At 40.5% G+C, this 25,369-nt stretch overlaps 1 protein-coding gene across 4 annotated transcripts in view; it reads right to left on the bottom strand.

Moving 5' to 3' along the window:
• The window catches only part of ralgapa1 (Ral GTPase activating protein catalytic subunit alpha 1), a 135,735-nt gene extending 114,199 nt beyond the window's left edge, over positions 1 to 21,536 (bottom strand). For 2 of the 4 annotated variants that reach the window (XM_080414133.1, XM_080414134.1), the window contains exons 1-8: positions 21,006 to 21,536; positions 12,824 to 12,934; positions 12,311 to 12,360; positions 8,835 to 8,892; positions 6,152 to 6,195; positions 4,769 to 4,946; positions 3,457 to 3,572; positions 813 to 951 (exon numbers count right to left, since the gene is read on the bottom strand). In XM_080414133.1, coding sequence (XP_080270259.1) covers positions 813 to 951; positions 3,457 to 3,572; positions 4,769 to 4,946; positions 6,152 to 6,195; positions 8,835 to 8,892; positions 12,311 to 12,360; positions 12,824 to 12,934; positions 21,006 to 21,111 — 802 coding nt within the window. In that variant the 5' untranslated portion in view covers positions 21,112 to 21,536. The remainder of the gene's footprint in view (positions 1 to 812; positions 952 to 3,456; positions 3,573 to 4,768; positions 4,947 to 6,151; positions 6,196 to 8,834; positions 8,893 to 12,310; positions 12,361 to 12,823; positions 12,935 to 21,005) is intronic. The other 2 variants (XM_080414135.1, XM_080414136.1) reach the window with 1 other exon arrangement.
• Between the last annotated feature and the right edge of the window lie 3,833 nt (positions 21,537 to 25,369).

The following is a 25,369-nucleotide window of genomic DNA, read 5'->3' as shown; positions in this document are numbered from 1 at the left end:
TGTAACTCAAATCTTTGCTTCTGGGGATTCTACAAAATGTCTTCGAAATAGCCCAAAGAAATCAAAAAAATTACACAGATGCGTTCCCAGTCTTAATGGGTAAAATCGTGAGGAGAGATGAGGATCTGAATAAAATAGTCATAGCATACAGAAAGACAAAAGAACAAAGGCAACGTATCTGTGTCATTTTTTAGATTTCTTTGGGCTATTCAAAAATAGCAAGCTCATAGCGCGGCAACGAGTGCCGCGCTATGAGCTTATAGATCTGCTATTTTTTTTAAATCTTGAACATGTGTGCAAATCTTTGAATATATACATATTTTTAAAGCGAACATTTTCAACTCAAATCTTTGCTTCTGGGTGGGGGGGGGTCCCTGGAACAACATATTTTGAGATGAGGGTCAAAGCTAAATACATATAATTTTGGGTGTCCTTGACTTGAAAAAGTTTGAGAACCACTGATTATAGCAATGCACGTTTTTTCAAAAAACAGTTTTAGTGAACTGAATTAGAAGACATTTGTAGAATCCCCAGAAGCAAAGATTTGAGTTACAAATGTTTGCTTAAAAAAATAGCAGATCTACAAGCTCGTAGCGCGGCACTCGGTGCCGCACTATGAGCTTGTAGATCTGCTATTTTTGAATAGCCCAAAGAAATAAAAAAAATTACACAGATGCGTTCCCGGTCTGAATGGGTCAAATCGTGAGGAGAGATGAGGATGTGAATAAAATAGTCATAGCATACAGAAAGACAAAAGAACAAAGGCTACGTATCTAGTTTCAGGAAACCAGAGTTGGTGTAACTTCACTGACCCAGTATTGGCTGGTAGAGGCTGGTTTCCATGGAGAAGTTGGGGAAGATGTGTGGCAGGTAGAACTTCCTGAAGTGACCAAAGAGGAAGTTGAAGCCGCGCTCGTGGTTCTCCTTGCAGCGCCACTCCAGAGACTTGGCCTGGTGCGCACACACACGCACACACACGCACACACACACACTTGTGTTATAGAAAAAAAAAAGCAGTACTCATAGACTGCAGAGGCAAGAGAGGAAGAGCACTATTGTTTTAGAGAAAATGTATAACAGCCAGCTTTTAGCTCGGTGTGTGTGTGTGTGTGTGTGTGTGCGCAGTGGTGGAAAGTAACTAAGTTCATTTACTTAAGTACAATTCTGAGGTACTTTTACTTTACTAGGACATTCTGCATAATGAAAACTTTCTACTTTTGGTACTTTAAGTATATTTTGATGCCAATACTTTTGTACTTTCACTCAAGTACATTTAGAATTCCGGACTTTTACTTGTAACGGGTAGTATTGACGCTTTTACTTAAGTGAAACATTTGAGTACTTTTTCCACCACTGTGTGTGTGTGTGTGTGTGTGTGTGTGTGTGTGTGTGTGTGTGTGTGTGTGTGTGTGTGTGTGTGTGTGTGTGTGTGTGTGTGTGTGTGTGTGTGTGTGTGTGTGTGTGTGTGTGTGTGTGTGTGTGTGCGCGCGTGCATGTGTAAAAATCTAGCAGAGGCAATACACGCAGAAAGTTAGTATGATTCAGTCAGGGATTAGTGTAATACCTAGCCTTAGCCTACCATGTAATAACGTGTTAGAGTGATGCTTATGGCCTTATACTGTAGGTACCCGGCCATAATGGAAGTCCAAATATTGTTGGTCATCTTTATCTGTTGCTCCTGTGCTCCGGTGAAACAGGTCTCAAAATCACACTTTAACCACATACTGTAAATGTATGCAAACTAATTGTATTCCGCCAATGAAAATATATATATAAACTACTCTTGCATGCATGTTATTCACCAGATAATATTTGAAGGCAAGGCAAATGTATTTGTATAATTTGACATTTCATACACAAAGGCAATTCACATTAACTCATTGACTGCCAGAGTTAAAACCTCGTTCATAGCAGCCCTTGCCAGCGATTTTCGTGTTTTTTTGTTTCGTTATTTTGTTATTTAATTCACATATAGAAAGTCTAGCTGGACAGTTGAATCGTTTTGATCGTTCCACCACTAGAGAGCAGCACATACCAGCTTGATCGCCTCTCGATCACACTCGCCCCCCCCCACACCCACTCACACAGTCAAACACATGAACCGGAAGTGAAATGTCTCAGATTCTGTGATCGGCGAAAATTACGATGTCATACACAACGGGGATGACTGTTCGTCACCCAGACCATAGATTATAGGAGGGGAGGTCTCCGATCGTTTTTCATAGCGTGTGAAAAAACGTTTGTTTCCCTATTATGGTCGAAAATGACTGGGGGGGAAAATGTAAAACCGAAAACGGAACCCAAGTCCTGAAACCGGATGCAGTGGTGGTTGAAGTAAGTGGAACATAACAGAATAGCGTGATCAGAGCATAAAGATCAATAAAGACCATAGATCGCATTAATGCGATCCTGGCGGCCAGGCGCGCTATTTATTAGATCGCATTAATGCGATAATGGCGGCCAATGAGTTAAGGAATACAAATCCATTTTAGATTATATAAAATAAATAGAATAGAGAAATAGTATATATATTTTCCAAGTTTGCCAAGTTGACACATACAACATACAAGCTCTGCTATACTTCCTAGTTTTCCAGAAGGCAAAAAAAAAAAAATGAATAGGGCTTGTTTTTAGTTTTTTTATATTGGCTAAATCAGCTTTGTTCGCCTTTGTTTATGTGCTCAATGTGTGAAATTTGAGAGCTGATTTTCCAAGCAAAGAGCGAACAGAGACAGATAACAAACCCTACTATTTTTTTTACCACTCGATTTTGTAACCCATTTTTTCACCCAGTGCCAATTGCCTATGTAATCCTGGGCGCTACTCTCCCTCTGCCAGCCTAGGGAGAGCCCAGACTGAGCTCATGCCTCCTTCAACGCATGAGGAGTGAGCGCTTCTTATCACCTGACAGGGGGGAGTTTCCCCGGTAGGACGTAGCGTGTGGAAGAAGCGCGTTATTCCAACCAGTTCCTTTCCCCTCCATCAGATGCCCCAGCTGACCAGGGGGAGGCAGTACAGAGACCAGGATTACTGCATGTTTTTGTGAGGGTACCTACCCTAGGGGACACGGGGAGAACATGCAAACTCCACACAAAGAGGCCCTTTTTTCACCAACCCCACCTAAGGTATGGGCACTGATGACACGGAGGAGAAGACACGCCCCCAGCGCCCACAGCGCCCCCAGCGGGAATTGAACCCAGGACCTTCTAGCTGTGAGGCGACAGCGGTACCGACTGCGCCACCGTGCCCCCCAGCAACAGATAAACATGATAATATTTGGACTTTTATCGCCGCCAACTGCCTATACAACCCAAGGTTCTAACAAAGAGTCAGTGTAATTCCTGCTTTCCCATGCCTTTAGAAGTGTTATGGCCATTAGTAGGGACTCAAAAGCATTGTTCTCTTTCACCACACATTGCGAGTGTTAGCAGTGTTAGTAAGGGATCAGGCTGATACCTGGTTTACCATGTATTTTAGCAGCGCTTCCAGGAAGTAGGCTGTGAGGTCCTCCTGGTTCTTGTCACCCGACTGCGGAGGAACCAATGGGGTGATCTCTTCTGGGGTCACCTGAGCTGCAGTTCGAATTTGAATGTATTAGTGCAATATCTTCTACACAAATCTGCGAATCCATGAATCCATCTATTGGAACCAGTGGTGTAAAGTAACTAAGTACATGTACTCAATTTTGAGATATTTTTAATTTACTGGTTTAATTTCCAATTTTCAATACTTTTACTTCTACTCCACTACTATCTCTGAGGCAAATATTGTACTTTTACTCCACTACATTTATTTGAAAACTTTAGTTACTAGTTACTTTGCAGATATAAATTATTATATTATAAAACATACATTAACCACTTCAGTCCTATTTTATACATGGGCTATTTGAAAATAGCCGATCTCACAACGCGTCGCAATGCGACGCGTTGTGAGCTTGTAGATCTGCTATTTTCAAACATGTTAGCACTTTTACTTTTGGTACTTTAAGTATATTTTGATGCCAAAACTTTTGTACTTTTACTCAAGTAACATTTTGAACACAGGCCTTTTACTTGTAACAGAGTATTTTTATATTGTGGCATTGCTACTTTTACTTAAGTAAAATATCTGAGTACTTCTTCCACCACTGATTGGAACTAAGAACTTAAAAGTGGACAGTAAGCATATTGACTCTGACATTGTCTATGCCTGTCGTGTGAAATGTGCTATATCATACTGTACATGGGCAACTGGCGGCCCCCACCTTCACTTAATGCGGCCCGCAGGTTAATATCGGAATACTGATATATAATTGATTTCAGCTGTTACAATTCCAAACATGCAAACATGACCCGCTTTAATTACTTCAGTCTATATTAGTAGCTTAATGACAAGTAGTATCTTTTTTATGTCCAATGTATTTGTATTTAAGTTCATAAAGTTAACATAAGTATAACTAAATGCATTTGAAATTAAATAAAAATGTTACTTTTCAGGATTCCATAGCAAAACAAAATCAGGATTCCAATTCAAAAATAGCAGGTCTACAAGCTCAAAACGCGTCGCCCTGCGACGCGTTATGAGCTTGTAGATCGGCTATTTTTGCTACTTCTGTGTGACATTCATTTACGGAAAAAGTTAAAATACAGAGAAAAGAGATTGCCAGTATATGCAATGTGTCCCTCTGGAGTGAGAGCGGAAATATAGTGGCCCTCTCCATCATCAAAGTTGCATCACCCCTGTGCTATATATGAATAAAATTGAGTGTGTGTTTTATGGTACTAACTATCTGTTAAACTGAGCGGTGGGTTGACCAGGGTGTCCAGGGTGCGAGGCGTCCCGTGGCACAGCGGGGCGGGGAAGCCCGGGATCAGACAGGCGAACATGCAGAGCTGCTCCCGCTCGGCGTTGCTCTGCAACGCCTGCATCCACAGCAGGAACAGCCGCACGCCCTCACGACGGATCTACAGAGAGGAGGGGGAGAGAGGAGGACCATCGTCGTCAATGCTATTTCCTTGGCATCCATTCTGCTTTAACCCATTCAGACCGGGAAGGAATCTGTGTCTTTTTAAGATTTCTTTGGCTATTCAAAAATAGCAGATCTAGAAAATTTGTGCAAATCTTTGAATAGATATATTTTTAAGGCAAACATTTGTAAATCAAATCTTTGGTTCTGGGGGATTCTACAAATGTCTTCTAAATCCTAACTGTTTTCTGAAAAACATACTGTTTCTATATCAGTGGTTCTCAAAATATTTCATGTCAAGGACCCCCAAAACTATATGTAGTTGGCCTCTGACTCCCATCTCAAAATATGTCGACCCCCAGAAGCAAAGATTTTAGTTAAAAATATATATATATATTCAAATATTTGCACAAATGTTTAAGTTTTTTTTATCTACAAGCTCATAGCACGGCACTCTATGCCGTGCTATGAGCTTGTAGATCTGCTATTTTTGAATAGCACAAGAAATCAAAAGATGACACATATTCAATCCCGGTCTAAATGGGTTAAGACCTGAGGCCGATTCTAAAAAAAATCTTCTAAATCCTAACAGTTTTCTGAAAAACATATGTTGCTATATGAGTCGTGCTCAAACTTTTTCATGTCAAGGACCACCAACATGATATGTATTTGGCTGTGGACCCCCATCTCAAAATATTTAGTTCCAGGGACCCCAAGAAGCTATGATTTTTCGCTTTAAAAAAAATATATATTCAAAGATTTGCACAAAATGTTCAAGATGTTTCAAAAATAGTAGATCCACAAGCTCATATATGAGCTTGTATATCTGCTATATTTGAATAGCCAAAGCATAACATAATGGTTAAACTCTAAATGAACACATCCAAACAGAAAGAGGAAGAGGTTTGAATGAATGGTTAAGAATAGTGGCCACAGAGTAGAAATGAACAGAGGGCCTGTGATATATGTAATGTCTGTTCAGCAGAGCAATCGTACATCATTAATGTGCCATCATCTGACTTAAACCACAGCATATCTATGAGTAAAACATAATATACATAAAAATCGAGAACGTACAACAAAATAGTGCCAACTCAGTACCACATTACACACAAACTAGATGGTGTCACCGTTTGCACAAAATGTGGGCCAGTTGGATAATATCCGTGTTGTGGATATGACCGGCCAACCAGAAAACAGTACCTTTAGAGAGTTGCCAGTATGCAGCAATTTCTTGAGAATCAGCCCTGCGAGAGAGGAAACAATGCAGCATGGTCATTTACAATGTTTATACACAACATTCAATGAGGCAAGTAAAACGAAACAACCAAACAGTTGATCAAATCATATGTATATCCGCTATGTCTCTATGTTGTTAAAAAAAAACGGAAGGTCCTTAAAGACCAGCTGTAATGAAAAATATGATTTTCAAACTTTTAGAACATATCTGTGATCATAATGGGGACATAGTTAACAATAGATGCCAAAAACTGGGGGAGCATCTATTGTCATGAGTGGTTACTCTGATGGATACAGGTTAAAAGGTAAAGCAATGTTTGGTTTGTCTGTCCGTTTTTTTTTATATTAATATTATTATTATTATTTTTTTTCTTCTTCACTATTTGTCTTTTTACTTATTTTTTGCTGTCTTGTCTATTTTTTTGTCTATATTGTCTTTTGTCTTGTTGCTATGACCTTGGTGGGAGGGTGGGGGATTTGGGAAATAAGATGTCGGATACAGTACAATGTACATGTATGGTGTCTGTTGCATATGGAAAAATAAAATAGTGTTTTTAATTTTTATTTTTTTTATAAAAAAAGTAAAGCAACAGAGGGATAAAGAGGTAATGATATTGGTGATCATTTTCAGATTGTTCGATATTCAATGTGTCATTGCCCAGCTCTACTTGACCAGTTATAATTGTAGCCTTCTCTCATATCTACGAGTTCTCATAAGACTGACACATTGGGGAGAACATGCCATCTTAACGCTTTAAGATCGGGAACGCATAGCTGTGTCATTTTAATATTTCTTTGGCTATAAAAAAAATAGCAGATATACAAGCTCATAGCGCGGCACCGAGTGCTGCGCTATGAACTTGTTTAAAAATCGTGCTTGTTTGAAAAAAAACATGAAAATGTTTGCAATTCTTTGGATATATATTTTTTTTTTAAGCGAACATTTATAACTCTAATCTTTGCTTCTGGGGATTCTACAAATGTCTTCAAAATTCTAACAGTTTAATTTTTTTTTAACTTATGTTGCTTAGTAGTTCTCAAACTTTTTCATGTCAAGGACCACCCAAAATGATGTATGTATTTGGCCGTGGACGCCCATCTTAAAATATTTTGTTCCAGGGACCCCCAGAAGCAAAGATTTGAGTAAAAAAAAACACTTTAAAAATATATATTCAAAGATTTGCAAATCTTTTCACGATTAAAAAAAAATAGCAGATATACAAGCTTGTGGCGCGGCACTCGGTGCCGCGCTATGAGCTTGTAGATCTGCTATTTTTTAATAGCCCAAAGAGATCTTAAAAATGACACAGAGATGCGTTCCCGCCGGTCTTAATGGGTTAAGTGCAGCCAGCTCCTGTCAGACCTCACAGAACAGAGACTTGAATGTAATCCAGGGAGTATTATTTCAAGATTGTAGTCCAAGTCTGGCACAGGTGAGGGAGCGTGCCGCCTCAAACTGGCCTAACCTGAAGTTAACGTAGGATACTGTGACGGACACCAAGCTACACACGCAGGTATGAGATGGAGATCAGCTAAAACGTGCTCCGTAGGGAGAGACGGAATGTGTGTGTGTGTGTGTGTGCACAGTGGTGTAAAGTAACTAAGTACAATTTTGAGATAGTTTTAATTTACTGGAGTATTTCCAATTTTCAATACTTTTACTTCTACTCCACTACATCTCAGAGGCAAATATTGTACTTTTATTCCACTACGTTTATTTGAAAAAAAAAATTACTAGTTACTTTGCAGATATAAATTATTATATCATAAAACATACATTAACCACTTTAGCCCTGTTTTATACGTGGGCTATTTGAAAATAGCCGATCTACAAGCTCACAACGCGTCGCAAAGCGGCGCGTTGTGAGCTTGTAGATCTGCCATTTTCAAACATGTTAGCACTTTAACTTTTGGTGCTTTCAGTATATTTTGATGCCAATACTTTTGTACTTTTACTCAAGTAACATTTTTAACACAGGCCTTTTACTTGTAACAACAGAGTGTTTTTATATTGTGGTATTGCTACTTTTACTTAAGTAAAATATCCGAGTACTTCTTCCACCACTGTGTGTGTGTGTGTGTGTGTGTGTGTGTGTGTGTGTGTGTGTGTGTGTGTGTGTGTGTGTGTGTGTGTGTGTGTGTGTGTGTGTGTGTGTGTTGTGTGTTATTACAGATGCATAATGCGTGTGTCCTAATTAGCGGGTGCACCAGTTAATCAAACTAATTGATTTAATCCCAATCCCAATTTCAGGCATGTCATTGAAGGCAAAATATAAAAATAAAATAAAAATAGCAGATCTACAAGCTCACAACACACCACATCATGAGACGTTGTGACCTTGTAGATCTGCTATTTTCACTATTTTTGCACAAAGTTGTTGTGTGACGAAGTATAAAATACACCTTAAGTCGATTCGTTGCTATGTATAAAGAATTTCGGAACAATCGGAAAAGGTAATCAATATATAGAATAATAGGTACAAATATATTCAATAACTGCTAGCCTTATTACAGAAGCATGATGTGTATGCCTTGTTACAGACGCACGTGCTTTTGTGTGTATCACAGTATGTTTGCATTTGTGTGTATCTTAGTATTGTGTGTATTGTGCGTGCGTGTGCATGTTTACTGTCCATGCATGCAATACCGATGCTGTGGAACTGCCATCGGCTCTGGATTCTCTCTGGCAGGAGCTGGAGGATTTTCTGTGGGAGGAAAACGCAGGGAGTTGAGCCAACGTACACGTCTATCTTTAAAGGCGGCTCCAAGTATTTAAACTAATATTCAGGCCAAAGGTTAGTTCGCTGTGTTTTAAAATACACTGGTCTGGATTCACACATGTTTCAACACTGTTGGTGACAATATTTCCTTGTTTTTAAAGGTCGTTTTGATTGCAGAAAAATGTATCATGTGAATTATTGTTTCGTTTACAAAAATAAAATAAAATAAATTAAACATGGGACGTAGGCCTACATTCCATTGGAAATGGAAAATATTTGAAGTGTTCTTTACTATCCCCTTGAGCAAATAAGACCTCTGCGTTTGACCCATCTTAAAAGGGATAGTTCACCCCCGAAAAGTTTTTTTCTATCGATTAGTCACCCCATGGAGACTTTTGTTTTTCTCACATTCCTAAGTCAATAATTTGATAAGCGGTTCCGGTAGGAGACACAAAGAGCTTTGTGTCTCCTACCTGAACCGCTGCCTACCGGTCCACTGGTCATCAATTTATTGGCTTAGGAATGCGATAAAAACAAAAACAATATCTGTGTTGTCGGTTTTTTTGGGTGAACTAACCCTTTACTTAGCAGCAGTGAGCAGCCACAGTGCAGTGCTCGGGGACCAAATCCAGTTCGACCTCATGTATATTTGACATTGTGCCTTCCCACCATCTGACTTTTTCTATTCTTTGCCCTTATATCTTTGCCCTTATAACTCTTTTTCTTGAAAATGTTGGGAGCTTGTATAAAAATGACGTCACCCACTTTTTACACCTGCAAACTTGTAATGTGACAATAAAGAAGCAATGGGGCGAGCCAAGTGGTTGGGGCGCCTACCATCTGGGCGCAATATGCCCTGATCGGCGAGTTTAATTCCTACCCGGTCAGACCATTTGCTTCATGTCACTCCTCTACTCTCTACATTTCCTGTCTCTCTCTCTCTACAACATACATGGGCAACTGGTGGCCCGGGGGCCACATGCGGCCCCCACTTTCACTTAATGCGGCCCGCAGATTTCAGCTGTTATTACGATTCCGAACATGCAAACATGACCCGCTTGAATTACTTCAGTCTATATTAGTAGCTTAATGACTAGTATTAAAATTCTATTGTCTTTTTTATGTCCAATGTATTTGTATTTAAGTTAATAAAGTTAGTATAACTAAATGCATTTGAAATGTTATAAAAATGTTACTTTTCAGGATTCCAATTTAAAAATAGCAAAAATATCGACAAGATCTACAAGCTCAAAACGTAGATTGGCTATTTTTGCTACTTTTGTGTGAATAGAATGGCAAAGTACGGCATTCATTTACGAAGACGGAGATAAGAGGTGTCTGCCCGACAGTATATGGAATGTGGCCCTCTGGAGTGAGTGTGGAAATATAGTGGCCCTCTCTATCATTCATCAAAGTTGCCCACCCCTGTTCTATGACTGTCTGTCACTGTCAAATAAAGAATTTAAATGTCCCAAAATGCCTGTACACTGGTCAAGGGAAATGGCAGGAGAATGTATCTCCTTTTGGTATAGAAATGAGTAGAATACTTTGGGATGTTTTCACATCCCCAAGTGCTATTTTATGATCCACTACATGAGGCGGGTTTATGCTGCTGGACACTGGTCTAAATCAGGCACACTGTCCTCTTGTCTACGTAGATTGGAAAATAGCCCTGTTCTCAGTCTGGAGTGGAGAATGACTTGGTTACTGTTCAGCTATGTGGGGAGGGGCAAAAAAGGTCAGCCGCGCGCACGCACACACACACGCCTCCCACACACAGACACACTGACGCTCACGCGCACCCACACAGGACAGATGCAACACACACACCCACACACACACATACTGATGACTGAACACACGGCCACACACAGGGCAGAGGCAAGAGACACACACACAAGCCCGATTTATACTTTTTCGTGTACGGTGTTGTGTGACTAAAATAGCCAAATCTACAAGCTCACAACTTTTGTGTGAGCTTGTGAGCTAGTGGATCTGCTATTTTCGGTGCGCAGCACCCTTGTACAACAGAATATGATTTAAGCCATTGGTTCTCAAAGTGGGGTCCGGGGACCCCCAGGGGTCCTTGGGGGGGGGTACCAGGGGGTCCCCAGCAAAACTAGTTAATATGGCGTCATAATAATTTTAACCACTTTAACCATATTTTATAGTTTGGCTATACAAAAATAGCAGATCTACAAGCTCATAGATCTGCTATTTTTGAAAATTCCTGGCACAAAAATATTTTTTGAGACAGGGGATTCGCAGCCAAATAAAACATCATTTTGGGGGTCCTTGACATGAAAAAGTTTGAGAACCACTGATTTAAGCAACACACACACATACACACAGGAACAGCAGCCAGCCCTGAGTGTGTCTCTACATGCCGGTTGGCCTCAGTCTGAGGTCAGGTCAGTGCCAGTCAGAGCTGTAGTACTGACCACTAGAACAACCACACCACTGAGACATGGAGCCAATGACAGCCTCTGATGGAAGCTCCTTTGTATTGGCTCATTTGTCATCCCTTTGTATTATGCATTCGGGTTCATTGTTTCGATGGCACAAAAACGACGTGAGCCAAAGTGATCCAATATCAACGTGGCGTGTTGATGTTTCAACACAATTATTAACACCATTCGATCCGGGAACGCATCGGTGAAATCTTTTAGATTTCTTTAGTTATTCAAAAATAGCAGATATACAAGCTCATAGCGCGGCACTCGGTGCCGCGCTATGAGCTTGTATATCTGCTATTTTTTTTATTGTGAAAATGTGTGCAAATATTTGAATGTATATTTTTTAAATATATTTTTTGGTATAATGTTTTGTTCTAGGGACCACCAGAAGCAAAGATTTGAGGTACAAATGTTCGCTTTAAAAATATATATATTCAAAGAGTTGCACAAATGTTCCCGATTTTTCAAAAATAGCAGATCTACAAGCTCGTAGCGCTATGAGCTTGTAGATCTGCTATTTTTGAATAGCCAAAGAAATCAAAAAATTATACAGATGCGTTCCCGGTCCGTCCTAGTAAGTGGTGATTTACAGATGAAGTGGTTCCCAAAACTGAACGGGAAAATGTGATTCCTTCAGCTCCAAGAATCTAATAAAAGGTTGGAACTAGTCATATACATTCCAAGGAGATGTTTCCCAAGGTTGTAAAGAGCTCCTGCTTCCTTGAACCAAATGTGACGTACTAACTTTGTATTTCTGTCTGTCCGTCTGTCTGTGTATTGTGTAATAACAATATTGTATAAAGAAATAGATTAGCATTCATAGGCTTAAGTGACCACACACTCTTGACAAATGCGAACGGTGGACTGGATCTACTATTCCTTTAGGTAAAACACAAACGACGGTGCTTCATCAAGTTCATCACTCAATCATTTAGCGGTTGTTTTACCTCAAAGATGAAGAGGATTGAGTCCAGCTCCTCCCTCTGTGACTTATGTCCTGAAAACACACACACACACACACACACACACACACACACACACACACACACACACACACACACACACACACACACACACACACACACACACACACACACACACACACACACACACACACACACACACACACACACACACACACACACACACACACACACACACAAGCTTGTAGATTAGCTAATTATTTTCAGTGAAGAGATTTGGTGTAGAGGGGAAAAGGAGGGGGGCAAGTGCAGACCCCTGGGGGACCCCGGTCAACAAAGTGTATCGGAATCCCTCAGGGCTCTACACTAGTTTTCACTCTAAAATTTCATTTTAGTAAATAAAGTTGGAGCTTTCTGAAAGTGAGTTGTGAGCCTGGTTTTGCTCAGCACCAAAGATGGTGTGATTGTGCGTTATTTGTGTCTTTTAACGTTATTTATGGCCATGGTATTTCTGAGGCCTCGTCGACCTCAACGTACCTTTCTGTTTGAGGCTGACCTCAATGGTGACAAAGTTCTCAAAGAAGACATAGTAGATGTGTGAGTAGTTCTGATCAAAGAACTGCTTCAGCTCTGATGACTCTGCATTCTCTGGAGAGAGAGAGAGAGAGAGAGAGAGAGAGAGAGAGAGAGGCAAAAAGACAAGAAAGATTACACAAGGCCTACACAGCAGAACAAAAACAGAAGCGCCAGATGAACATACTGTATGTCCTTCACACCAGAAGAGACGGTTCTGAACTATGCAGGTCCCAACAACTCAACCTTCAACTGGATACTGTTATCCTTTTTAAGTACTCTCAAATGGATGATTCAATACAACGAACAAGGCACTCTTTTTCATTGGGAAAACAATGCTTTTCTTAGTTATTGATTGTCTCTAGCAGCAATGGATGTCTTACTGTAATATCCCATCACAAAGTCATTATAACACATGTTATATAACATGTGACATATATCATATGGGTTTCTAACAGGCATGCTGTCTGACAGTCAATTCAAATGAACAAGCTACCATAGGTGGGTAAAAACAGGGTTTGGAGTGCTGCTTCCATGATTCTTTTATTAACATAACCTTGTTGTGTATAGGGATGCACAATGTATCAGTCATCATATCGGAATCATCCTATAATGCATTTTTTAAATGTATTTACACCCCCCGCTGACAGCCTGTAAGGATTACGTGCAATAACCAATATCATCCTCCCCGCCCGGCATCCCTCCCCCGAACACGGGCCAATTGTGTTGACGCTCGACAAAGCCGGATGCACCACGGTGGATTCGAACCCACAACCTCCGTGGTGGTGGGCAGGGACTTGACCACTGCGCCACCCGAGCGCACATCCTATAATTACTTGAAAAAGCAGTAACGGTATCTATTGCTGATATGATGAGGCATTAATTATGTGCCAACCATGTTGATGCGTTGGTGGAAAAAACGGCTTGTGTTAAGCTACCTTCACAAGAGACAATGTCTGCAGTGTAAAATGATGTCAGTTTCAAAACAATTTAAACAAATTTGCCATTTGTAATACTATAACATAATAAGCCACCTGAAGATCCGACATCCAAAAATACAGTATGAGGCGCAGCACTATAGTTTGAAGACATGTTGGCAAAAAACTCATTGCTATCACATCTGGAAAACTGCACTTCTAGGCCTTATAACTATAAGAAAATAAGATTTTTGGAGTTTTTGGATTCATGGAGAATTTGATGACCCAGTGTATTTCCGGTAGGAGACTCAAAGAGACTCCTTTGAGTCTCCTAACGGATACATTAGCATCTTTCTGCCGGTAATCAAATTATTGGCGTAGGAATGCGACAAAAACTAAAAAAACTCCATGAATTCAAGGCTTCATGGGGTGTGTAATTCAGGGTCCCCACACATTTTTAGCAATGAATTTCCAAAACTTTTCCAAAACTTTTCCAGAATATTTAGCCCAATTTCCAGGCCTATATAACAATCATTCAGCGCAATAATGTGTCTCTTACTCCTATGTAGAATGCCCAAAGATAGGCAGTGTAGCAAAAATAAAGCATAGAATATAGAAAATTAGGGCATAGCTAAGCTCACTGGAAGACTCATTATGGCATCCGTATGACTTATTTTATTTAAATAATATATGCCATCACACAGCCCGTTCCGCGAAAAACTACTTATGTTACATATTTCGTGTAATGTTATACATGTTTATGAAAATGTTTTGTATTAACAAAATCAATAGCCAAAAACAATGCATAGCCAAATATTTTTCCAGGACCCTTGATAAATTCCAGGACCTTTGATCAATTCCCAAACTTTTCCAGTACTGGAGAATTTTTTTTTCAATTTCAAAATATTTCCAGGAATTTCATGACCGTGGGGACCCTGGTAATTGATATCAAATAAGTAATTTCTTGGGTGAACAACTCCTTTAAAGCTAGAAACAGGGTGTAATGTTGACTAATAAATAAGGCGACATAATAAAGTTAGAAACCTGCATCTGCCCCCAGCATCACGGTTACATGATAACAGGCAGGCGTACACCTAAGCCCTACTGATGGAATCTGGTGTTTCTGGTGCATTGCATTATCGGTATTGATATTGGTCAGTATGACCATCCAAATAATCGGTTATAATCAGATATCAGCCAAAATGTCTATTTTGTGCATCCCTACTATCATAGCCAGTTTTAACACAGCCTTGTATATCACAGCTGGTTCTACTTCTAACATAACCTTGAGTATCATAGCTTGTTGTGTATCATTGGTTGCTGGTTTTAGCATGGCCCTGCGTAAACCTAAGATAGTCCCAAGCAAATCCAACGTGGGTAACCTTGATGATAGTTAACCCATTCAGAATGGGAACGCATCTGTGGCATTTTAGATTTATTTGGCTATTTAATTTTTTGTCTGCAAATCTTTGAACATATATATATATATATATATATTTGTTTAAAGCGAAAAAGATTTACTCAAATCTTTGCTTCATGGGGGTCCCTGGAACTAAATATTTTGAGATGGGGGGTCCGCGGCCAAATACATATACATTTTTGGGTGGTCCTTGACATGAAAAAGTTTGAGCACCACTGATATTATTATAGCAACATACGATTTTTAAAAAAAAACTGTTTTATATGTTTAGGATTAAGAAGACATTTGTAGAATCCCCAGAAGCAAAGATTTGAGTTAAAAATGTTCACTTTAAAAATATATATATTCAAAGATTTGCACAGATTCTCACAATTAAAAAAAAAAGTAGATCTACAGTACAAGCTCGTAGCGCGGCACTCGGTACCGTGCTACGAGCTTGTAGATCTGCTATTTTTGAATAGCCCAAAGAGATCTTAAAATGACACACAGATGCGTTCCCGCCGGTCTTAATGGGTTAAAGGCATGTTATCCGACTTTGTGCCCCCGAGAAAATCATTCAAGGATGTTTCAAAAATGTTTTCATTGCACGACTACAACCTGACGAGTCAAGAGTTATAGGCAGTTACAGAATATCATTGTCTGACTCTGTACTCTCTCCTCCTGGGAAAAAAACACTTAAGGGATATTTCACTTTAAAAAAAACTTTGGGTCATTTTATCGTCTACTCTGGTTTTTGGGAGGCTCCCGGACAGTTTTTAAGTTGCTTGATTCAGTATTTAGATATTTGATATTAATTTTATGAGACACGCCCCCTTGCTATACAAAGCCATTGTAACTTCAAACTCCAAAAGCTTGAGTAGACGATTTTTTTAGAAAGTGAAATATCCCTTTAACAAAGCAAAACTCCAACTTCTCTGTGGAGCATGAAGGGGCAGAGCTAATTCCACACCAATCCAGACAGTAGTTTTGAGATGTCTTTTTTGGAACCAAAGTGTTGGATGGACATCATTTTAACCCTTTTAAAGACCGGGAACGCATCTGTGTAATTTTTTAAGATTTCTTTGGCTATTCAAAAATAGCAGATAAACAAGCTCATAGCACGGCACAGAGTGCCTTTTGAACTCCGATCTGTGCTTCTGGGGGTCCCTGGAACAACATATTTTGAGATGGGTTCCGCGGCCAAATACATATCATTTTGGGGGTCCTTGACATGGACAAGTTGGAGCACCACTGCTGTAGCAACATACTGTTAGCATTTAGAAAACATTTTTAGATATGTATTTGGGTCCGCGGATCCCCATCTCAAAATGTTTTGTTCCAGGAACCACCCAGAAGCAAAGATTTGAGTTACAAATGTTCGCTTTAAAGAACATATATATTCAAAGATTTGCACAAATTTTCAAGATTTTTCTAAAATAGCCCAAAGAAATCTTAAAATGACACAGATGCGTCCCCGGTCATAAAGCCCTGCTGTATAAAAACCCTCTGGATGTCACAGGGAACAGGAGAGATAACTGCATGGGTGCCACCGCAGACCACGCATGTATCACTGGTACTTGTGCACACAAAGCACATGCACACATTCAAAAGGAGCTTCTGGTGATAGCATCTCTGTCTCTGCGTTTGTTTATATGAAGACCGAACGCTCAAGGAGAACATTGACACACACACACACACACACACACACACACACACACACACACACCCCACACACACACACACACACACACACACACACACACACACACACACACACACACACACACACACACACACACACACACACACACACACACACACACACACACACACACACACACACACACACACACACACACACACACACAGTCTGTTTTCTATGCCATAGCAGTCAGTTGTCCTTGTAAGGTCTCAATAGCATAGCTCACTAGTGTTCTCTATCTTTCTCTGTGGGGACCTACATTCTTCAAAGAAGTAAAAGTGATTTCACAGCTTATATTATATATACTCATTGGCTGTTAAAATCGTTTTTTGTTTTTTTTCATATTCGAACAATATTAATTTACCAGCACTAGTTTTGACTGCAGAGTCAAACAAGACTAGTCAAAGGCAAGCCTACTTAATAACCACAGCCATGGCTGTTCTTCATCTAGTTTCCCACAACATTATTACCAAGCAGCACTAGCCAAGGTTTACTCAATGGCCTGATTGCATCATCAAAGGGTATCACAAATCCTTCGAGTAATAGCTTCTTGTTGAATCAGCATGGTTTGTTATCATCAGGTCTTACAGTGTCTCAAAAAGACAAAATTACCGCAGCGAAGGAGGAGAGGACACTGGAGCAGCTCCGACATTTAAGCCTTTTTTATTTTAAAGGTGCTAGCGACAGGTGACTGACGATTCCGATGTCTACGTCATCTTCCTCACAAATGACTGCAGTCATATCAGTTAATACACCATAATAGATCAAATATCATGTGACGCACCACCACGTTTGGCTGGTGGTATGAGATACTATTCCACTTATAAGGCTTTAAGGTTCGAATTCTGAAACAGAATCACCACAAACTCTGTTTGTGTAATAAACAGCTAGGTTTTTACTTTCTTCAGCATAACTTGCTCCAGTGAAAAGTAAATTGTTCTGAGAAATGTTGTCACCAATAAAGGCCATGATGCAAAGGCAGCAATGTTATGCAGTGCTTGGATGGACAATGTTACCAGCCGTTGTGAAAAAATGTGTTTTTGCTACAGTACATACAGTATGCTATGCTACGCATGCTGATTTTGTTCCAATTATCAGCACTCATTCCCGTTGCTGGTAATATTGCAGTATACAATGTTTCCTGTATGCTGGTCTGTAGACTGTGTGGTTGTCCAGCTCTCTCTCTGTGGTATTACAAAACAACAATGTGACTCTAAGTGAGTGTGTGTGTGTGTGTGTGTGTGTGTGTGTGTGTGTGTGTGTGTGTGTGTGTGTGTGTGTGTGTGTGTGTGTGTGTGTGTGTGTGATTGTTATCAAGGCCCAACATTCCCCATGGAGTGCACAGAGAAGGCACACCCTCTCCTGTCTGAGTGCAAACACTCAACCCCCCAAACACACACACATACACACACACACACACACACAGTCACACACTAGTAGCTCATACAATAGACACGGGAAGTCCGGCTACTGTACTACTGGACATAGAGAGGAAAGAGTAGAGGCTGTTTCCTTTTCTGGGTTAGGCCTGTGTGTGTGTGTGTGTGTGTGTGTGTGTGTGTGTGTGTGTGTGTGTGTGTGTGTGTGTGTGTGTGTGTGTGTGTGTGTGTGTGTGTGTGTGTGTGTGTGTGTGTGTGTGTGTGTGTGTTCTGCGTGAGAGAGAAATAGAGACTATGACATTGCGTATGTGCTGTAATAACACATTGTCCTGTCTCTCACTCTCACACTTTTTCTCTCCTCTGCAGTGCTGACACACTGACACACACACTCACCCCATCTACCCTGTCAACCTCCATGTTCACTCACTCACACACACACACACACACACACACACACACACACACACACACACACACACACACACACACACACACACACACACACACACACACACACACACACACACACACACACACACACACACACACACACACACACACACACACACACACACACACTCACACCATCTACCCTGTGTCAACCTCCATGTTAACACACACACACACATAGTCAAAACACTGTGACAGCACATTTACACACTGTATTCACAAACATCTTAAACACTGTGACATAGGGTTGGGCTATATGGACAAAATAAAACATCACAATACTTTCAACAAAAACCTCAATATCAGCATTGTGATGATTATATCCTTTTTTTCCCAAATAAGTCAATTAAAACAGCGATCCACAAGCTCAAATCGTGTCGCAATGTGACAGTGCTGTAAAGTAACTAAGTACATTTACTTAAGTAAAAACTTGAGGTGTTTTTACTTTAGTGGAGTATTGCCAATTGTCAATACTTACTTCTACTCCACTACATCGGAACATCCCTGAGGAAAATATTGTACTTTTACTCCACTACAATTATTTGAAAACTTTAGTTACTTTGCAGATATAAATGATTATATTATAAAACATAAATGAACTACTTTAGCTCTGTTTTATACCCAGGCTATTTGAAAATAGCAGATCTACTTGTAGATCTGCTATTTTCAAACATTTTAGTACTTTTGGTACTTTAAGTATATTTTGATGCCAATACTTTTGTACTTTTACTCAAGCAACATTTTGAACATTTGAACGCCTTTTACTTGTAACAGAGTATTTCTACATTGCGGTATTGATACTTTTACTCAAGTAAAAGATTTGAGTACTTTTTCCACCACTGCAATGTGATGCCTTGTTGAGTGTCTGGATTGGCTATAGCCTCTATTGTACTACTGTACATATTTAGTTTTTCTTATTTTTTTAACTGCTTATATCATGTTCTGCATAGCAGCTTATCTGTCTGTCATGTAATGTCACTATGAATTGAGTACAAAGGATCCCAATGGAAACAAGCCAATGGCTTTCTTGGGGGGTTTTGCGAACGCGGAAGGAAGCGCGCCAACCGTGCTCGGGTTGTGTGTGTGGCTCTGTGGCTCTGTGTGCACTGCCTGTGTGCAGCCGCGCCCCCATGTGACTCACGCTCTCATTGGCTGCTGACAGATCTCAGAGTGGAGCTTACTATGAAACCAACCCGATCGCCCCCCAAACACGGTGAAATAGCACGGATTGACAAACGGCAATTCCGTGCATAGATGACTAGGAACTCCGAAACTCCGTGCATAGGAGAACCATATCCCCCCCCCATTAACTTCAATACGAGGCGGAGGCAGTCACGTGACTTTCTCTCTACGCTCTCCCCATCACGGTGAAATAACACGGATTACGAGTCTATCAATCAATCCACACTATTCACAACACACACACACTCTCTCTCACACACACACACACACACACACACACACAAGACTGTGACAAGTTCCACACTGTCTTATTCACCCTCACACACACATGCAACATACTGTGGCAATTAACAACACTTCCTCACTGTACTCTCTCTCTCACACACACACACACACACACACAAACACATCAGCACTGTTCCTGTTGGCACCAAAGCTCCATCACTGTTTGACACGCCCTCTCTCTCTCTCTCACTCACTCACTCTCTCACACACACACACACATAACTGGATCCCAACTGTCCAGAGACAGTATTATAACACAGCAACATCCTCTGGCCTCAGAGCAACACAGTGTGTGTGTGTGTGTGTGTGTGTGTGTGTGTGTGAACCAACCAACATCACATCCATCCACACAAACACATCTGTCACCCAGCTTTAACCTCGACTAATCGCATTGGTTCTAAAAGTGGGGTCCGGGGACCCCCAGAGATCTTTCGGCTATTCAAACATTTTTTTAAAATATGTTTTTGAGACAGGGTCCGCAGCAAAAAAAAAACATAATTTTGGGGGTCCATGACATGAAAAAGTTTGAGAACCACTGTTCGCTTGCTCTCTCTCTCCCTCACAAATAACTGGATCCCAACAGTCCACAGACAGTATTGTAACATAGCCAGCATCCTCTGGCCTCAGTGCAACACAGTGTGTGTGTGTGTGTGTGTGTGTGTGTGTGTGTGTGTGTGTGTGTGTGTGTGTGTGTGTGTGTGTGTGTGTGTGTGAGACATCCATCCACACACAACACATCTGTCACCCAGCTTTAACCTTGACTATAGATAGATAGTGTGTGTCTGGCTGGCCTGGGCTGGGCTCAGGCTGGGACTCTTCAGCTTGAACTCACCTATGACTATCCTCAGATGTTTCAGCCTGGTCAGCACGTCCTTCTTGGGGTCCAGCACCTTCTGTGTGGACTTCTTCACGTCCCCATGGGGCTTCTTGGAGAACATAGCAATATGTGGGGTGGTAGACAGGACAGATCAAGACAGACAGGCCAGATCAAGACAGACAGACAGGCAGACAGACAGATCAGACACAGATCAGTTCAGATCAGACAGACAGACAGACAGACAGACAGACAGACAGACAGGGCTAAAGGAGGGAGCTAGCTGAGTGGTAGCTTTTTCCCTCTCAGCTAGCTGTTTAATCTCCAGATAAATGGCTAGCTATCATTGAATAGCGTTGCAGCAGCCGCTCGACACGAACGACGTCGATATACATCAGTGTATTGGCCGGAAAAGGTGCATTGTTGTTGTTGTTGTTGTTATTTTTTAAAGAGAGGCGTTATGTAAAACAGTAAAAACGTCTAGCGGCGCAAAGCATCCATCCATTGCACCTCCTCCCTTCTTCCAAAACACAGAGAGCAGCCGAAGCTAAAACTGTTGACCAGCTCTGGAGTCTGTGCATCCCATAGCTCGGAGGGATGGGATGGAACGCTATTGGGCTGGGTTTGGTTGCTAAAGGCAACGCGCTCGTGCCTAGACTAGAGCCAGTGGTTCTCAAACTTTTTCCATGTCAAGGACCACCCAAATGTGTTTGGCCCGCGGACCCCCCCATCTCAAAATATGTTGTTCCAGAGACCCCCCCAAAAGCAAAGATTTGAGTTTCAATTACATGTTCGCTTTAAAAAAAGAAATATTGAAAGATTTGCACAAATGTTTTTGCGCATTTTTTTTTTTTAATAGCCAAAGTATAAAATCCGGGGACCCCCAAGGACCCCTGGGGGTCACCGGACCCCACTTTGAGAACCAATGCTGTACAGCAGTGCCAGTGGTTCTCAAACTATGAGAGAGAGAGAGTTTTGACAAAATTATGTTTTATTTTTGGCTGCGGACTCCCTGTCTCAAAAAATATTTTTGTGCCAGTATTTTTTCAAAATAGCTAAATCTACAAGCTCATAGCGCGGCACTCGGTGCTGACTGTTGTAGATGAGCTTGTAGATCTGCTATTTTTGAATAGCCAAAGTAGAAAATATGGATAAAGTGGTTAAAATTAGTGTGACGCCATATTAACTCGTTTTGCTGGGGACACCCTGGTAACCCCCCGCAAGGACCCTTGGGGGTCCCCGGACCCCACTTTGAGAACACAAAATGTCCCCTTTTTTTCGTGTCCTACATTTACAATTTATATAGCCTATATATCTATATATTATTTCAAAAGATCAAAAAAAAAAACACAACTTTTCATCAATTAAAAACAATTCCAAAATGTTTCTAAAGTCTAATAATTTCCATAAATTGTGCAGAATGTTCCATTTCACAAGTTTTGCAGATTTACAAGCTCACTATGCATGTGAGCTTCAGCTATTTTCGAATAGACAAAGTATAAAATAGGGTTAATTGGTTAATGTTTGTTAACTAATTGTTTCAGATAATTGTAGAGGAGTAAAAAAAAAGTACATTTGCCTCTGAGATGCAAAATAATAATAATAATAATAATAATAATAATAATAATAATAATAATAATAATAATAATAATAATAATAATAAATAATAAATAATAATAAATAATAAATAATAAATAATAAATAATAAATAATAAATAATAAATAATAAATAATAAATAATGAATAATACATAATAGCACTTTTTGAAAACAGTGTTACAAAGTGCTCTACAATATCAAGATCAACTAGACGCGTCGCAATTCTGGGAAATTGCAAAGTGCGGTTGCGCCGACGCCGGTCGCGGGTCGCGGCCACCGGGACTCGAGGAATACACCTGGAGGAATACCGTCGGAGGCCGCGCGACGTGCGATTCGAATTCGGGAATACGTGACGTTTTGATTTGAGGAAATAGGCCCCTCCCACTAAAGAAACAGGTCCCTCCCACAAATGTAGCAGGCCAATGACATCATCATGTCACTCCTGAGATCACTTGCTTTTCTTTTTGAGAGAACTGATCCCTCCAAAAATCATGTTTTTGTGTCAAACGGTTACATTTTGCGCATTTGTGGCGCCCCCTATGAGTCAAGTGGAAATGCTTTTGGGGATTAGTTGAGTAAATCATCCTCGACATGAGATTCAAATTTGGGATTGACTAGACTAGGCCCTCCCGCTAACTTTGGAATCCAATTACGGCCGAACGGTATGGACTATCAAAATTCTACTTGGATATGCGAGTTTATCGCATGGGTCCATAGATCATGTGTACCGATTTTTGTGAGATTTGGACAAAATCTGTAGGAGGAGGAGCTAAAAGTGTGTTTTGAAGAAAATTCAAAATGGTGGAAAATCTATCCAGACGGAAATGGGCGTGGCTTATATGGGGAGTTACGTCGTGACCCAAGGAATCCAGGGGAAAATTGTTTTTATTCTACGACCTACGGTTCAAGAGTTATAGGCCAAAAGGTAAAGTGGGCTGTTATAGCGCCACCATGTGGCCGACTGGTGTGATTCTTTTTTTTTTTAATTTTGCAATAAACTATTAACCTCCCCTCCAAGTCTTGTAACTGTAGCCCTTACAGTTTCCGAGAAAGAAATACTTGAATGGGAGTTTTTGCAATTCCCATTAAAGTGGATGGGGCAATTTAATGCACTAATAAATCAATATAAAAAAATCTATCCAGACGCAAATGGGCGTGGCCTATATAGGGAGTTGCGTCATGACCCAAGGAATCTAGGGGAAAAAAGATTTTTATTTTACGACCTACGGTTCAAGAGTTGTAGGCCGAAACGTAAAGTCGGCTGTTATAGCGCCACCATGAGGCCAGTTGGTGTAATTATTTTTTTAATAATTTTGCAGTGGACTATGAACCTCCCCTCCAAGTCTTGTAACTCTAGTCCTTACGGTTTCTGAGAAAAAAATACTTGAATTTGAGTTTTTTCATTTTCCCATTAAAGTGGATGGGGAAATGTAATGCACTAATAAATCAATATCAATTAAACTATTTAACCAATCTCTTAGCAAAATGATAGCCATGGATTCCCGGTGAGGCCGGTGATTTTGACATATGGCACAAAATGGGGGGGAAAAAACTGTGGGAGGAGATGAGCGGCAAAATAAAGTTTATCTAGAATAAAGTCGGTAGAGTACTTTAGTCTGGGGCAACCACACTAAAAGTACTGTTCCTGAAGAAACAGTGTTAAAGGTTTGAAAGGTTTAAAGTTCTAAAAGTTTGAAAAGTTTGAAAGGTTTGAAAGGTTCTAAAGGTTTGGGCATCATCAGCCCTTAAAAGCTTAATCCACAACAGGAAAAATGCCTTCAATGAGGGTGATCTACCTAAGGTCAGGGAACTAAACAGGGAGATCAAGTCTGAAATTAAAAAAGCTAAACTTAGGTACAAAAACAAAATCGAAGCTGAGCTGAGCAGTAATAACCTCAGGGAAGCATGGAACGGCATGAAATCTATGACAGGGTCAGATGATAAAGGCCATAAGCACATATGTGGCAAGGTTCTCTCAACTTGTGCTGAACAACTCTGCAGCATTTTTCATTTTATTTTTAATTTATCTCTTCAACAACAGCGGGTCCCTAAATTATGGAAACAGTCCACAATTGTTCCAGTTGCCAAAATTAGGACCCCAAAGTCATTAAATGACTTCAGGCCTGTTGCTTTGACTTCATTAGTAATGAAATGTTTGGAAAAGCTAGTCAAAGATAACATCCTAAAGCAGGTGGAGAAATCTCTAGATCCCCTGCAGTTTGCATACAGGTCTGGAAGAGGTGTAGATGATGCCACTATCACCCTACTGCATTTCTTGTACAGTACCGCCACCTTGAGGGGAAAAAAACACAGGCCAGACTGTTGTTTGTCGATTTTTCCTCTGCCTTTAACACGATCCAGCCACATCTTCTAGCCCAGAAGCTAATTAGTTATTTTAATCTGGATCTTAACCTTGTTGGCTGGATCATAGACTTCTTAACTATTAGGTCTCAGTGCGTGAGGGTAAATGAGGTCCTGTCTTCTCTGTTGCTCTCCTCCACTGGTTCTCCCCAACCAGGCTGTTGTCTCTCCTCACTACTGTATATTTTGTATACCAATGACTGCTGTAGCAATCACCCTAACAGGTATATTGTCAAATTTGCTGATGATTCTGTGATTGTTAGCCTTCTTGAGGAGAATGAGGTACAGCATGGGCCAGTTGTCAATGACTTCATATCATGGTGTGACAAGTCATTCTTACAGTTAAATTTGCAGCCTCGTCAAAGTGGCCAGCAAGATTTCTGGGAGAACCCAAGCCCAACTCATAGAACTGTACAAGAGGCA

The sequence above is a fragment of the Gymnoscopelus braueri genome (assembly GCF_963280865.1).
Source record: "Gymnoscopelus braueri genome assembly, chromosome: 19".
Lineage (NCBI taxonomy): Eukaryota > Metazoa > Chordata > Actinopteri > Myctophiformes > Myctophidae > Gymnoscopelus > Gymnoscopelus braueri.
This window is presented reverse-complemented; position numbering and strand designations above follow the sequence as displayed.